The following is a 16,328-nucleotide window of genomic DNA, read 5'->3' on the forward strand; positions in this document are numbered from 1 at the left end:
TTTGCATGCATATGATTTTCACATGAATGGATGAAAATACTAAAATACTCTTCCCTCTGGATTGTCTAATTGCCCTTACCCTACTCTGAGAGCGTCCAGTGAGTGGGAGTGGGGAGACCCTTATGTTCTCCCTCTCGGTTTCCCTGAAGCCCAGTTGGCCTGGGTCCCCATGATCCAGCACAATCGTCGGTCGGACCCACTGGTGCCAGAACTCTTGTCAGAAAGAACCCTGTCTGCTCCCCAGTGCTTTGTATGTTGATCCATTTTGCAAACCTTCTCTTTGAGAAGTTTAAATAACAGAACCAGCATCTGCCTCTGAGTGAGCTGGTAGTGGGGAACCCAGATTGCAAAGAATATTTAAATGTACAGCTAACCAAGGAAAACAAATACTTTGGTTTAGCCATTGGTTTCAACTTCCTATCCCACCAAACCACCAACTCATTTGTAATCCCCGGCCCTGGGCCCTGGGCCCTGAGCGCCCCCTGGTGGAGATGTGAAGGAGCAAAGACATGGCCTTAAGTTTGGGACACAGGATCCTTTGCTCTCAGGTAGAAGAGCTAAGGCCCAAAGAAGAGAACAGCCTCCCAGCGTCACTTGTGGAGGCAGTGGCAGTGTTCAGGCTTCCCAGACACTCAGAACATATCCCACTGTTTTCTTCCTGCCTCCCCACCATAGGATTTCAGTTCTTAGTTGTCAGGGTTTCTATTTCTTGCTGCATTTCTCATCACTCAGTAGACATGTACGAGGTGAGCAGAAGGCCATGCCGGGATATTATGGGAAATTCAGAGAACTATGAAAGCATTGTCGCCATCTGCAAGGCACTTCCAAGCTAGTCAAGGACATTCAAGAGCTCTGTAGGCTAAGGGACCAGGGAGAAGCTGACAGTGAAGGCCCTGGCAGGACAGAGGAGGAAGCCCCCAGGGGCTGGGTCCCCCGCAAAGGAAGAGGGGAGTGGAGCCTGGGGAGACAAGGAGGGTCTGGATGGCAGAGGGGGCTTTGTGGTTAGAAGGCACACAGCACTGTCCTGGGCAGTGGGCACCGCAGAGCAGACATCTCAGTCTGGAGCGGAGAGCTGACAGGGAGAGACTACCCTGGGGTCAGACCCCTGCGGGGGTCGGGCCCCGCTCCGTGTCAGCTGGCTAGCCTGGGCAGCTCCCGCAGCCTCTCCGAGTGGCCCGCTTGGGAAGTGGGCACTGGTAGAGTCTTGGACTCAGAAGAAGCGTTTTCCATGCTACGGTTTCTGTTTGCTGCTCCCCGTAACGTAACAGAAATGCGCCAGGCTTGGTCTAGGCACAGGGAGCAGAGCCAAGTCCCGTTCCGACGAAGCAAACTTTCAACTGGGGGAAGCAACAAATAAACACATATGTCAGATGTTGTGACAGCTACAAAGTAAAATAAAGCAGAAGGAAGGGTTGCTGCCAGAAAAGATCTGTTCACACACAATGAACAGAAAGTCCTTTCTCAGGAGACAGTAGGCCCAGAGACATCATGGCAGGAAGAGGGAGAGCCATGGAAACATCCAGGGCCCAGCATTCTGGGCAGAAGGAATAGCCGTGCAAAGGCCCTGGGGTGGACTGAAGGAGGGGAGAGCTGTACAAGGGCAGGAGCTACCAGGGAGCCAGACCATGTAGGGCCTTGCAGGCCGTGGCAGGGGGTGGGTTGGCTTTGATGGGGAGGCACTGGACGGTTCTAAGTGGGAGACTGACAGACTATGACTATAACCAGCTATTTTTAGTTACCAGCTTTCTTCCAGCCACCCGTGTTCACAGTGGACTCTGTGAGCCTGACCTTAGAGGCTGGCTGAATCTGAGTGTAACCCGCCCTCCGCACTTACCCTGACAGTCCCCCCAAGTCCTCCCAGGGAGGTGCAGCGACCCTCACCCCAGGTGGCACTGTACAAACTTTCTCTTTGTTCTTAGAGTCTCTGTCACCAACGTAACCCTTTGTGCCCTGCAGAATTCCAGCTTCCCGTGACCGAACCCGACATCAACAACAGGCTGGAGTCCTTGTGCCTCAGTATGACCGAGCACGCCCTGGGAGGTGAGTGTCGTCCTCCTCGAGGTTACCGCCTGCCTCGGGGAACTGCTGGCCACGTGATGTCCACACGGGGGCCGCAGCACGGGGCAATGGGAAGAGCACAAGGAGGGGGAAGCAAGAGACAGGGGGAGAGAGGTCCCGGGGCTACTGGAACGTCATCACGCCACACCACGCCCAGGGGCCCGTATGCCCCGCTCCTCCTCCTCTTCTGGGAGGTGAGTCGGGGGGACCTGAAGACGGAGCCTGTCCCTCTTCCCCAGGGGCCACCCCCCATGCACACTGGAGCCTCACCACATTCGCAGTCCCAGCCAGATGCAGGGAGCTGGAGGAGTCCGGGATACAGGACGAGGCTTTGAGTGGGAACATCCCCCACAGCACTGGAGTCTTTCCTTCTCGGCACTAGCTTCCCCCAGTCTGGTCCAAGCATACCCCACTTGCTCTAAAAACAGAATTTGTGAAACAAGATTTCCTGCTTCTTTTTATATCTCCCTGTTCCAAATGGCTTCCACAAGGCCTGGGGGCCCGAGCAGTCTGAGGTGTCCTCTGCAGTGTGACGGGGACGCTCTAGTTGGATGTGCCTGTGGCGTGCAGGGCTGTGGCTCCGTGAAGAGCTCCTAGAAGCAGCTGGGTCATCCCACCGTCTGTTTGGCCTGAAACCCTGTGTTGTCACAACAGCCCCGACCAGCCTTCCGTGCCCTCCTGGTACTAAATGGGTGCCGTTCTCTGGCCTGCACTCACAGCCAGCCCTGGAGATGTTTGGCAGGCAGAGGAGAGGTGTTTCTTCCTCCCTGCCAACGTCCGGGGCGGCTCTGAGTCACGGAGATCCAAAGAAGCCTCCTGTGACCCTTCCCAATAGCCCTCTCAGTCTGGAATTGCTCACCCACCCCGGAGATGGGCCAGCAGCGCACCTGGAGCCGAAATGTGTGCCGTCTGGCAGCGGTGGGGGGGGAGGCCGCCATCAGCTACTGCTCCAGAGAGCGTTGTCCTTCTGACCAGGGATTTTTATATTTTTAGCCTCTGCAAACACAACCGTACCCTGAAACCAAATACGAGGCAGATAAAAGTGCTCTGCATGGAGCAGAGCAGAGGCCTGTACCAGGCCGTCCGCAGCCTGGAGGAAGCCTCCTCGGCTGGGGACCGGAGGGAGCTAGCCAGACACACACCCCTCAGGGCGCAGCTCCTTCTGTGACCTCCCCGGGGTTCCAGGAACTCCGTGTGCAAACACCCCTCTCGTCCTTAGCCATTCCGGGCCTGGGCGCTTCACAGCGTCATGGGTCCCTCCTTGGTACCTCCAGGATGAGGAGCCACGTTTCCGACTAACTGAGGTGATGGGGTCAGCACACCCACAGCCCCTAAGGAGTAATGAGAAACACCCCAAAGGTCCATCAGCGATGACTGTGGATGAATGGAATGTAGTAGAACCGCACGGTTCAGCCTTAGGAAGGACTGAAGTGCTGATGCGTGCTGGATGAACCTGGCAGACTCCACGCTAAGTGCGAGGAGCCAGGCAACAGAAGACCACACAGTGGGTGATTCCATTTGTGAATTTATGGATGCCTAGAATAGGCAAAGCTACAGAGAGAGAGAGTGTGTGGACTCGTGGGGGTCAGGGGCTGGAGGGAGGTGGGAGTGGCTGCTAATGGTACCAGATTTCTTTCTTGGGGGTGACGGAAATATTCTGGAATTAGACGGCAGTGACGGTTTGCATGACTGTGAATGTACTGAAAACCACTGAACTGGTCACTTGGTAAAAGGATGACATTTGTGGTACGTGAATTACATCTCAATTGTTTTCAAAAAGGAAAGGCCCCCTATACGGAGAGCCAGCAGCAGGCCAAGCTCAGCCCCACCGCAGCCTGAGCGGCCTCCCCGCCCACAGCGGCTGGCCCGGTGGGGAGCTCTCCCCGCCTCTGAGTCGGCAGGAACCGGCCTGATCCCCCGGGACTTGATATTTCTCAGATAATTGGCATGTTGGAAGTTCTTATCAAACTGCTAAGTACTAACATTATCGTCATTAGTAGCAGGAATGCCAAATGCTCTTTATGAAAGGGTAGCTTTTCTTCAAAAGACTTCATTTTTTAGCCCATGCTTCTCTTTTTACAGGAAACCTTTCTGAACGGATGTGTTTTTGCTAATGTTTTCATCAGATTAATCTCCTAAGCCTTTTTATTGCTATGTTTTTTCCCTCAGTAATCCTCTGTTGGGAAGCCTGTGTGCAGTTTCCTGAGCAGAGAATGCAAATTAAGTTCAGGGTGGCCCTGGGGGGCACAGGGGTGGCGGTGGCGTTGTGCCCGCCCTCGTTGACAGCACTCTCTGGTGGCCGACCCCCTCCAGGTGCCAGGGAAGATGACCTTGCTGGGGACGGAACGCCAGTGCATTAAGTCACTTTACAGGAAGATGAATGTCCCGGGAGAGGCAAGCGGACTGGAAGAGGTTCCTCTGCTTGTGTCTCAGGAGGGGTGGCCAAGTTCCTGGGACCCCCGGCCTGGGATGGCCATTCCACTGAGGCTGGTCCTGGGGCCCCAGGCCTTGAGAGCCCGTGCTTCTGTGCTGTATCTCTGCTCTCTGCCCTGCTGGGGCCAGTCTTAAGCCCCTTTTCTCTTTGGAGCTTTCTTCCCATCTCTTCTTCCCCCTCCCCCTGGCCTCTCCAGAAGAACCCGTGAGAAGCCCTGGGGGTGGGTTGGCTCCGCCATCTCGCTTTGGGAAGCTTTAAGGCTCAGTCTGGCCCCATGGGGCTCGTTCCTGACTGGCGGCCCCCGGCGTTCAGGAGGTGTCAGCGCCATCCCCGGTCACTGCTTTCTTCCTGGGGGGGGGGGGGGGGCGGTTACGTGGGCAGGAATACTCCCGGATGTGAAAGCAAGCCTTCTCCAAACAGAATGGAGTCGGTAGTGAACTGTACCATAAAGAGAACCTCCCAGTTCAATTCTGATCTTCCGGGGTTCATGTTTCACGTGACCCCCTTGCCATTCCTCCTCCCCTTTTCTCCTTACTCCCCCTCGGGTCCTACAGCCCCCCTTGTGTCTGCCCGGAGACTTTGTGCCAGTGAGAAAACGGCTCCAATTTCTCAAGATGCTGCTCTGTCTTTTATTTGAAATTTGCCATAATGACTGTAAAACCTATGACGGTTGCATGTGATTTGCACCCCCTGGGGGTGTGCCGTGCACACCTCGCACGACGGTAAACGGTGCCTCCGGGCTTCCTGTTTGGTCACTTCCCTGCGGATGAATACCGTCACCGTTGGAAGATGAGGTTTACTGTTGGGACTGTGAAAACGTGACCTGGGTTGGGTTTGCCGATGTTCTCAGGTTTCCGGCTCCCCACTTCCACAACTGCGAAGGGTCAGCAATGATGAGCGGGGCAGTGAGCCCTGGCGAGAGTGTGCACTGCGCCTCTACAGATGAGGGAGTGACCGCTACATCCTGCCCCGCGCGCACGCTTGCGTGTGCACATGTACACACACCTGCTGCTCTCCCATGACCAGTCTCCACCGCAGGGCCACCAGGAGAGGTTGGGACCCGCGGTGGGGGGGGGGGGGGGGGGGGGGAGGTGATTGATTATAAGTATTATAAGTTCACATCTGGGAGCCTCTAGGATAGATGATCTGATACCACAGATGACCTTAAGGGGCATTTGCTTCCCTGCGTTAAAATTGCTCCAAAATTTGTATAGAACTTTACACACACACACACACACACACACACGAATACAGATAATTGGGAAATCGAAATACAAATAATGGGGAAATCGAAATAAGGTGGGTAAGGCATGTTGGTGGTGATATTACACTGAGGTTTTGCAGGATGTTACCATAGGGGAAACCCAGTACTCTTTCTTACAACTGCATATGAACCTACAGTGATCACAATCAAAATTTCCAATCAAGAAACCTTTCTCCTCCAAGTCCCTGCTGGGGAGCGGCATCCAGGCACCGCCCCCGAGGGGGTCTCCGTGCTCCCCCACTTCACTGGGGTCCCCCAGCTGTCCCTGCAGCACGCCACCACTCCCCTCTCACACTGACGCGTCTAGATGCTCCACCTGGTAGACCAGGCTCGTGACATCACGGCTTAGACTGGGACACACTGGCTGATTTTGGAAATGAGCAAAACCGGGCAGGCGTCCTGCATCCCCCTGTGGCCTTCGTGCAGTGGTCACTGAACACAGTTTTTGCTGCCTCCTGTGACGGCTAATCCATGCCCTTCTCTCCACTCGCTGACAGGCCCTTGTCGGCTCTAGCATGGGCCATTGTAGGGGCCTCTTAACTGATCCTCTTGCCGCCAGCCTTGCCAGGAACACCCTCCTAAAATCAGATCTGGTAACTCCACTCCCTATAGTCCGCTAATGACTGGCATCCAAGCTCCCGTGCACAGTACACATGACCTGAGTCTGGGCACTGTCCTGTGTCCCAAGTGTAAGTCCCACTCATGGCCTCTCAGCTCCGGAGTACACACGCCCCGCTTTCTCCATAGCCCAGCTCCGCTGATGCCCCGCAACATAGCCTCGGCACCCGTGGGTGGCCTCCACACTCTCCCGCCTGCACAGGATCTTTCAGCTCTCAGTGCCCACCACTCTAACTATGGTGTGTCCGCCCCGATCAGATTTTTGAGACAGAGAATCTGGATCAGTTTGGGTCAGATGCGCCCCCAGGTCTGCTCAGCGAGGCCACCCCATTCCCAGTCATTCAGCAGAGCTTCAGGGCGGGAGGGAGATGCTCCTGAAGACAGGGAGCATAGCCAGGTCCACCTGCATGGCTGCTGCAGCCCCTGCCCGACTGCCCGGCCTCCTCTCCTGCCTCTCCTCCCTCCCCCGTCCTTCACCCTAAACCTCCAACCTGCCGGGGCCCCGCCACGCGGTAACCAGCATCACACCTGTCCACGAGCTGTGTGCGCACACTACACCTTCAGTTTTTCCTGCCTCCTCCTCCTCTACCGTACCATCTTCGAAAGTCACTTTCTATCCTGGGAAACTGTCCCTGATTGCCACGGGTGACTTCAACACTCTCTCTTCCATGTTCCCGCTGTGCCTAGCACATACTCCATTGTAGCAGCTGCCACTCATACATCATTGGGGGTTTACACGTCTGTATTCTGACTAGGGCGTGAGCACCTAGAGGGCGAGGACCAGTCCTTTACGTCTCGGCTCCCAGCTCATTATGGTTACTGGCAAAATAGCTGTTTCCCAGATGTGGAGTGGGTGGGTATGTGAATGAATGAACGCAGCCTTCCACTGTCCTCGGAGACTGGGAGGCCCGGCGTGCATGGTGTGGGGCAAGGGGGCAGGCACGGAACCGCTTTGCTCACCGGGGCCCGTTGTGTACTTCCTCTCCAGACGGGGTGGACCGGACCTCCACAATCTAAAGCCGAGGATGAGAGTGACCGCGCTGGCCGTGAAATCGACTGCTGCGGGTCCAGTGTCAGCCGTCTTCAGGCTGCACAGAATCCTCCAAGATACTCTGCAGCCTTTTTCCCCCTGGTCCCTCGCCCATTTTGATTTTGTGAGAGCGTAGGTCATCCTTGTAAACGTATCAGTAGACCTGGGATTGGTTATTCTGTCATTTGTTTCTGTCATGGGATGGCTTGGCGTGTGGGGTGGGGAGGGGTCTCTAGGGAAAGATGGGACTGGGGGGGGGGTGGAGGCAATGCAAGTGGCTTCGGGATGGAAAGGGAGGGAAAAAGAGAGCCGCCATGAGGGAGATAAGACACACAGGAGGGAGGCAGAGGTCCCGCCCGGAGAGCCTCTCGCAGCGCCTGCCGTCGCAGTCTGGACCTTGGAGGAAGACACAGACACGTGTGACCAAAGCAAGATGGTGGTTCAAGCTTCGTGCCCCCCCCCCCATTGGATTCCCCTGAGACCCCTGCTTAGAATCGAGCCACAGGACAGGGCTCCGTGGCAATGGGGGCAAGAAGGGAGAGATCCCCTCCAACAAAATTTCAGATAAACTTGGATTTGTGTATTGTTTACATAACTGTTTTAAAGGGTACATAATGTGTAAAGAGTTTGGATAGAACCTCTCTTCATACTATGGTTTTTGTAAAGGGTTTGTTCATAGGGATTCATGTTTCCCCTCTATTTTTATACTAGCAGCAGGGTTGTCTTTTACGACGGCCGTCCAGCCCCGCTCCTCGGGCAGACGGCTGCAGGCACGTGGCCTGAGTTGTCCCGCTCTCACCAGCCGGTGGGGCAGCGTGTCGGTGGGCTTGAAGGTCAAGGATGTGGCTGGAAGGAGCAGAGCACTCAGAAGGGCACCAGGAGGATGGCACCACGTGACCCGTTCGGGTTTGCAGGTCACCCCGGGGGCTCTGAAAGAATCCTGCAGGCCCTTTCTGTGCCGGATTTGCTTCCCACCCAGAGACCTCTCCCCACCCGCCGTGGGGTTTCATCCCCATCACGCCACACACACGCGCAGGTGATTCAGGTTTCGCTGGAGGAGAAGAGGCAAGGATGGACATTTTTTTCTTTGCGAGAGGCCTTAATACCCAGATAATGAGCTCAAAAGGCCGCTGATGGTGTGTTCCTCCCGGGACCCTGAGCCTCAGGACTCTGTCCTCTTTGCTGGTTCTCCGCTGAGGAGGAGGAAGAGGGAAGCAGGGCCCAGTCACAGAAATGGTCAGTCTGCAAGTAGCAGAGGGAGCTGAGGTGAAGTGTACGGCCATGGCCGGCCCCACCATCCCAGGTGGGCAGAGAAAGGTGTGGGAAAGGCCAACTGCACAGTGGACATGACACTTCGGTTCACACGGCATCCATCAGGGTTCGCTGTGTTGTTGGCTGACAAGCCTTCCACACAGAAGGGAGATGAAGCCACTCCTCACACAGTGAGAGATTAACACTGTGCTACCACAAAGGAATAGCTCTGTGTCTTCAGGGCAAGAAAGACTCCACCTTGGAGATGGAGAGGAGGGTGGGTGTTAGAGAGAATCGGGGGTTGTGCTGTGCGCTAGGAAGTCGGGTTGTGGGGATGCTGACGGCGATGCTCAGCAGAGGTGAGATCGGGGAGACGGTGTGAGGCCTGTTTATTAAATGGGTGAATCTGGTGCCTTTTTTTTTCCTTTTTTTTAAGTGAAGTCAGGGTCAAAAAAGATCACACCATGAAAATCACTGCACTTGCTTATGGTTTTGTTTTGTTTTGTTTTTAAAGACAGTTAAGGAAGTAAATACAGATTTAAAAGGCCTTAATGAAATCCAAACAGCTTCTTATAACCTTCAAGATTAAAAATGTGCACCCAACACAGCCTTGAGTGGCCTTGGATGTTGTAAGGAGGCTTCTGAGATCCCTTTAAGGTCTAAAAGTGTGAGGGTATGTTAACCGTAGAGAGCCCTTAGCCAGCAAAAGAAGGCTTGAACCTACAAAATCATCCATTACATTAAAAAAAAAAAAAAAGAGCTCTCCTTGGGTGGCTACATTCTAAAAATGCAAATCCACGTGCAGAAAGAGGCAGCATTTCTTTAGTTGATTTTTTTTTAACCAAGTGCCATTAACTAACATTCGTCCTCCACGTCCCTTTTCTAACTAAGCTTAGTGTTACCGGGGGAATGTGTTGGGATGGACAACCACACGTAAGTCAGGAATGAACAGGCCAAAAATGTTGAAGGCCAAAGGTAAGACCAGAGGGTTCGTGGAAGTGGTTTGCGGATGCTCAGAAAGATAAAGAGGAGACAAACAGTGGTACACACCTTGTGGAGAAACTCAGAAGCATTCAGATCTGCTGCAAAACCCAAATATCCATACAGACTGAAGTTGTTCAGAAAACAGACTGTGCACACAATCACATTAGCATGAGCCCTTTAAAAGGAAGACCTTAAAATATTTGCAAATCTGAATTTCTATTTATTCCTTCACTAAATATAGAAACAATGGTTATCCGATTACTAGAGATATTATTTTGGATATGTTACTTATTAACTTGCTATGGCTGGTAACCATGATAAAGTCTGTTATTAATAACAACATAATTCATTTTTTAAGAAAAGAAAAGCTTATTTTTCATTGACTGTGTATAGATTTATCTACTTAGTTGTGTTTTGCTCTTAGTGTTTTAATTTTTTTTTAAGTTGGGTGTTTTGATCAATTTTAGGAGCCTGTCCCCACCTTCTTTGAGTCCTGTGTTGACTGCAGGTATACAGCTCAATTTAAAAATCCTAAAACAAAGTAATTTTATTTATAAAAAAATCAAACGGTTGCATGCGTAAGGCTGTGAGGTCGGATATTTAGTAATAATGCAGCAGTGCCTTTTTTTGTATTTACCCATGGGCCCCCCCCATGCAACTGTTTTATATTAATTGTAAACATTAAAAGTATCAGAGTAAAATCTATTTCACTATACGTTTCTCCCTTCGTTCTGATTTAAGCAGTGTGTACTCAGCATCTCCACGCTGTCCCAGGGACAGCGACATTCTATGATACTGTTACCATGTATGATGTTTTATTGGTGCTTTTTATTCATAGTGGTTTCTTACCAGAAACAATAGGAAGATACACATGAACTGTGTACAAGAAATGAAACATTGCTGCTGATATTTTTTTTTCCACATGCTTTTTGACTTTCACTTTTAAACTGAGGGCCAGCAAGCAAAACAGACATTGCTGGGTCGGCCTGCGGAAGGCGGCTGTTCACACTGAGCTCTCAGCTCCTGGGCGCTGATGGGCCCTTTTTGGTCCTGAGGGTCGGAGTGACAGCTGGGCCCCCACCTCCCATTCATTTGAAGAGACACTGAGGGAAACGAGGTTTTCTTTTGAGGTGTCATTGGTTGCCTTTTACAGAATGGGAGCCTTCTCTGGGTCGTTTGTTCTTCTGCACCTCTTGTAGCTACTGCCGGGGCAAGGTTTGCAGGTGTACACTCCCAGCTAGGAGCAGGACCTCACCCAGAGCCTGGGCTGAGCTGGGCTGAATGCAGAGGCATGCAACTCAAAGGGCAGTGAGGGGAGGAACAGCAGACCCGGGTTTCGCTGGCCCTTCTGGAGACGTCTGTGGCAGGCTGCTCCGGCGTGGATGCTGACAGCAGCCTGGCCGAGGCGCTCGGGCGTGCCTGTTACAAGGAGGACCCGCAGAAGGATCATTTGCACATGGGGCTGTGATAACACTAATGTTGATTTTTTTTTACAAGTCATCTGAGATGTTTGCAAAGTGAGTTTTATTTTTTTGTAATTCCTTTATCTTTACTTAAAGGTGAATGTTTATTCCTCTGGGAGGAATAGGAAGAAAACAGGAATGTTAATAGTGTCAAACAGAAGACTTCCTCCCTTATTAATATATAACCCTCATGTATTTATGCCTAATGTAAGCTGACTTTTGAAAAGCTTTCTTCTGTTGCATGCCCCGCACAGGCATCCCTATTGTACATGCATGCCTTTCGTCCTGTTTTCCTGTATAAAGTTAGTGAACAAAGAACTATTTTTGCCTAGTTCATGTTGCCAAGCAATGCATATTTTTTAAATTTGTCATATATGGAAATAGCATGTTTGTTACATGTAAAAGCTTTACTGATATACAGATATACTAATGTTTGAAGATGCTGTTCTTTGCAAGTGTACAGTTTTCAAATGTTGTTACCAGTGAAACACCCTTGTGGTTTAAACTTGCTACAATGTATTTATTACTCATTTCCTCCCATGTAACTAAGAATCATGGCTATATTTCATATCAACGTTATATTGAAAGTGAAGGGAAATGATTAATACAAGGTTTTGTAACACTGGTGTGTGTGTGTCTTTTTTTTTCTTTTTGTCAATGTGATCGATTTGAAAACAAACTGAATCTTAGAAATAAGCCAGTGATGAGGAATGAGCATGGCATCTTCGTGTATGGTTCCCACCTGACTATTCTACACAAACTGTGTCTTCAACTATGAGCTGCCTTTTTTTTAACAAGTTAGGGAGAGAGGTATAAAAACTTACACAGTTTGATCTGTGCCCAGAGTAGGCACGTGTCTGAATACATGCGCTAACTCTGCGTAGGACATTGTTCATAACTGGCTTTCCACCCTCATGCCTTTGAAATCTCATTTCACCCTTAACCGTGGCATAAAGACATAGCAACACCCTCGGAGCCTTGGGGTTTGAACTACAATACACATAGTATGAACCTCATTTTAAAACTTCTGATCCCAGTGTGATGTATACGAAATGCACTAACACAAATTCTGAGTCATGTCAGTTCAGTGTGTGGCTAGAGAGGCTGACCGGGGTTTGAACTTTGGCTTCAGCATTCTGTGGCTGCGTGATGTTGGACATCTGTGAGCCTTGACTTTGGTTTGTTCTTTGGCCTATTTTTACTCAAGGTTCATGTAATTAAGCCTCTGATCAAAAAAAAAAAGTTAAAGGCAAAAGAAAAAACAGTCTGTAGAGGTTATTGCCACCCAAACCCAGAAACCCAAGAATTCCCTGCGCCAACCACAGCTCGACATCGTGACGCGAGCACAGGGCGACTCCCTCCTTCCCAGGCCCCAGCTGCTAAAGAGACATGTAAGATCTGGAGTGGTCCTGGAAACACAAAAATGCCTTGTAAGCTGAGATGTTAGATGAAATTCTTCCTAAAGAATTCCCATAACCCAAGAGAGCGTTATCTCAGTGTGTGACTGAAGGGGAGGAGGGGCGGTGTGCAGGAGACGTGTGTGGGTGCGGGTGGGTGTGAGCGCTGTGATGGTGAAGCAGAGGGAACAGGGGCCCAGCACAGGGCCTGGGACGGGGCTGGTGGGAGGTTTCCATCAGCAGCCAGCTGTTCAATCCTAGGGAAGCAGCGGAATGTTCAGTCTAGGGAAGAGGCTGGAGTCATATAGCAAAGATTTTAAAACTCTCCCTAACAGTCCTCTGCTCCCCAAGAGAGACTGAATTCCACTCATGGAAGAGGGGTGGTTAACCCCTGTATGGCACCCGGGCTTGGAAGAGGCCAAAGTAGGCCTGAGCCAGGAGCCCCGAAGGGGCACAGCTGGTTGGGTCCCCGGACTCATGTTCTCCGCCCTGATGAGGAAACAGAGAACCCACACTCGGGAAAGCACCTTGGCTTGGTCCCTTCCACAACCACCACGTCTAACCGTAGCCCTGAGTCCCAATTAGCCGAAGACCTATTGTCCCCAGAGTTTGAGGGCAAGGTTTGGGGGCAGCGAAACTGTCACCCAGCGCGGATCAGCTGGGGGGAGCTAGCCCACCCAGACATACTGGGTCGCCCACACTCTGTCCATATCCCCTATACCGCTGGGCAAGGCCAGCGCCTCACACCCCAGGGCTGATCTCACAGGCACCATCCGCAGGCGTCCACGAGCACTTCCATTTTTTGTCCTCCATCCACACATCACAGGCCTCCAAAGCCAGCCTTTCTCTGCGCCTCCGCCCTTGGACCCTCAGCAGTAGCTGCGGACGCCCCGGCTCCCTCGGTGCCGCTCAACCGCCTGTGCGTCCCGCTTGCGCTGGAGGCTGTTTGCCGGCAACCCACAGAGCCCAGGTCTTTTATAAAGACCAGAAGCGCCCTAGAGTCAACAGACAAAATCATTCTGCCAAGTTGCTCTACCGTTCCAGCTCCCTAAACTGAGGGCGGTTGCCCCCCGGACGAGACGACGAGGGTCCCGAGGCCGACGCTGGCCCTCCCCCAGGCCGGCAGCGCCCTGCAGAGGGGGCGCTGCTGCGAGAAGCGCCCGAAGTTGGCCCCAGCCGCCACTGCTCTGTTCCCGCGCCAGGTCTAAGATGAAAAGCGAAGAGTTGAGGAAGGGGACGTGTCGGAACGGAGGGAAGTGGAGGGTCCAGAAGGTAACGGGGCTGGGAGAGCCCAGGCCTAGCGTCTGCACGCGGTGCGGCCGCAGGGCAGTGTCCACAGCGACCCTGGGCCCGGGCCTTCACTCTCCGGCTCCCGCTCCCGCTCCCGGCCCGCAGGCCGGGGCACAGAGGGCGCCCCCTGTGTGCGTGTTTGCCTGCACGTTTGGGACACAGGGCCGCGGAGCAGGAAAAGCGGGTGACCGGGAAACTGGCCCGACTGGAGCCTGACACCTCAGTCACTCCTGAGGAGCTAACTGCACGGGAGGGGCTGCGTCTCCCTGTGTCCTCCAGGGCGTCGCCCCGGCTCAGCGTCGCCCGGCTCGGAGGCTCCCTCCCACCGGCCTTGCCCCGGGGCTCTGCGGCACAGACACTGAGCTCTCTGTGATGTCAACCTGGGAATTCAGTGTCTGAGAATTTCCTCCATGGAATATTTTCTTCACTCTTAAGTGGTTTCTACTTCAATTTTGAAAACCAGCGGAGAAACATTTGGCAACCTTATAAAGCTCAGACTTTATAAAAAGACAGCTTTGTGTTTATGCTTGACTCAGAGTACGTGTTTTTAAATAATGTGTTCCACAGTTTTTTTGAGGGGTTTTTTTTAAAGTCCCATCCAGGAGAAACAAAATCAGAGCTTTGGTGAGTGAAATGGCCCCACCAGACCTGCTGGAACTCAAGACGGCTGAGAAGTCCCAGTTAAACCCGGCTGCGGGGCCACAGGCAGGGCTGGGTGTCCCTGTTTGCACCAGTGTCCTCGGGAGAAACTTCCAGTTTTCCGTGCCATAAAATTCTAACAGGCTGCAGATGAAGCCAGATGAGCCGACGAAAACCCCCAAATCGAGGCTGTCCAATCGGACCTCAGCACTTCGTGTTTGCTTGTGCCTCTCCCAGACCTGATGTTCTCTGGGAAAAGGCTCGATGTGGATTTCCCGTACCGGTGTACCTGACCCAGTCCCTTCTGGCATTGACTGGCGTCCCTGTTACAACCGAGATGGAATCTGCACAAAGACAGCAGATTGTGGACGAGAAAAATAAAACGCGTGCTTGACATCATTTCCTGCATCCATTGCCAAACCAGACAGTACACACCCTGCCTGCTTTCTTCCATTCCTGTGCCTGGGGTCCAGACCTCTTCCTCTCCTACCTGCTCTGCTCTCCTGAGACAGAACCCAAGCTCTCACTCACCCGCAGTTCACTGAATTTACCCAGGTGTGCTTCCAAAGTGTTCACATCCAACCACCTCCCGGAAAAGCCCCAGGTGTGCTGTCTTCCTCACACACCAGGAGTCCTCGAGGACCAGGTGCCCACCCACTCCGTGCCTGAGACAGGGGACATCTCGTGACATGCAGTGCCAACCACATTCCTTCTGGAAACAGTCGGTGAAGTCCAGTTACAAGGAGGTGTCTTTCCCTATGTCCACCTGAGAAAACCAAGACACCCCAGGACACACCCTAGTGGGGCCCCTTCCGTCTCTGAGCCTAAACACCAGGAGCCCAGGGGTCAGGGTGTCCACAGAGGGTGGGAGGGGGAAGAGTGGTCGCTGCACTCCTCCCCAGCAGGGCCCAGATGCCCAGGTCCCTCTGAAGACAGGGAGCAACCCTGACAACAAGCAGGAGCTCCTGGAGAGGTTCTTGGGGCCGTTGCAGATCTGGGGCCTGAGAAAGCGTGTGAGTTTGAGGAGGTGGAGTAAGTAATTGTAAGACTGGAATGGAGAGTGCGGAGAACGAGGAGCAGTGGAGGTCAGGGGTGGAGATGGTTGGAGGCAGCCACAGGATCACAAAGGCCTCTACCCGAAGGGCTGTAGCCACCCGTGCCCACCAGGAAGATGGTCAGATGTAAGGGGTTTTGTTCTGTGAAACAAAAGGGCGCAGGGTGAAATGTCCCCCCCACCGCCCCGTCCCTTGACCCAGTCACCCAGCGCCCCTCCCCGGAGGCTTCCAGGGTTAGTTTCTGGTGTTCCCACCAAGACATATGTCATGCATGTGCAAACAGTAGTGTGTTTTCACCCACAAAAGAGCGTAGTATGACCATCGTTCTTCACTGGGTGGTATTTTTCTTTTTCCACTCGAGTCACCTTTGGAAACCATGTCCTGTTGCTGGCCCGTACTTGTTGGTGGCCACGCCGTGCCCCACTGTGCGGATTAACAGAACTTCTTCAGCAGCCCCTTGCTGAGGGCCACCCCCGGGCTGCCCACACGCCTCCTACTGCAGACAAGGCTACGATGAAACAGGGTGCCCATGGGTCGCTTCAGAGTGGGAAAGTGGGACTGCTGGATTAAAGGATAGCGTACAGTCGGTGTTCTCCAGAGAAACACCACTATATGTGCACAGGCAGGAGTGGGCAGGCGTACATTTACAGTTCTTCGTAGGAGAAAGACATGTGGGCAATGATGATTGTAACAGCACTATCAGCTCAAAGGAATGTCACAATAGCACAGAGCACTTGCATGAAATCTCATAAGTGCTTAAATTGCTGATCGTCGTTATTTTTACATTCTTGTGGTCTAGTTTCACATGCTCACAATTGTAAACCTACGTTTGCCCACCCCTGTTT

The 16,328-nt window shown here is 52.7% G+C and overlaps 1 protein-coding gene across 2 annotated transcripts in view; it reads left to right on the forward strand.

The window, feature by feature from the left end:
• SAMD4A (sterile alpha motif domain containing 4A) overlaps positions 1-11,724 on the forward strand; it is a 205,091-nt gene extending 193,367 nt beyond the window's left edge. For both annotated transcript variants that reach the window (XM_028507348.2, XM_028507351.2), the window contains 2 exons: positions 1,957-2,040; positions 7,363-11,724. In XM_028507348.2, the coding sequence (XP_028363149.1) occupies positions 1,957-2,040; positions 7,363-7,391 (113 nt within the window). In that variant the 3' untranslated portion in view covers positions 7,392-11,724. The remainder of the gene's footprint in view (positions 1-1,956; positions 2,041-7,362) is intronic.
• Positions 11,725-16,328: the final 4,604 nt, after the last annotated feature.

Source organism: Phyllostomus discolor, chromosome 1, assembly GCF_004126475.2.
Source record: "Phyllostomus discolor isolate MPI-MPIP mPhyDis1 chromosome 1, mPhyDis1.pri.v3, whole genome shotgun sequence".
NCBI lineage: Eukaryota > Metazoa > Chordata > Mammalia > Chiroptera > Phyllostomidae > Phyllostomus > Phyllostomus discolor.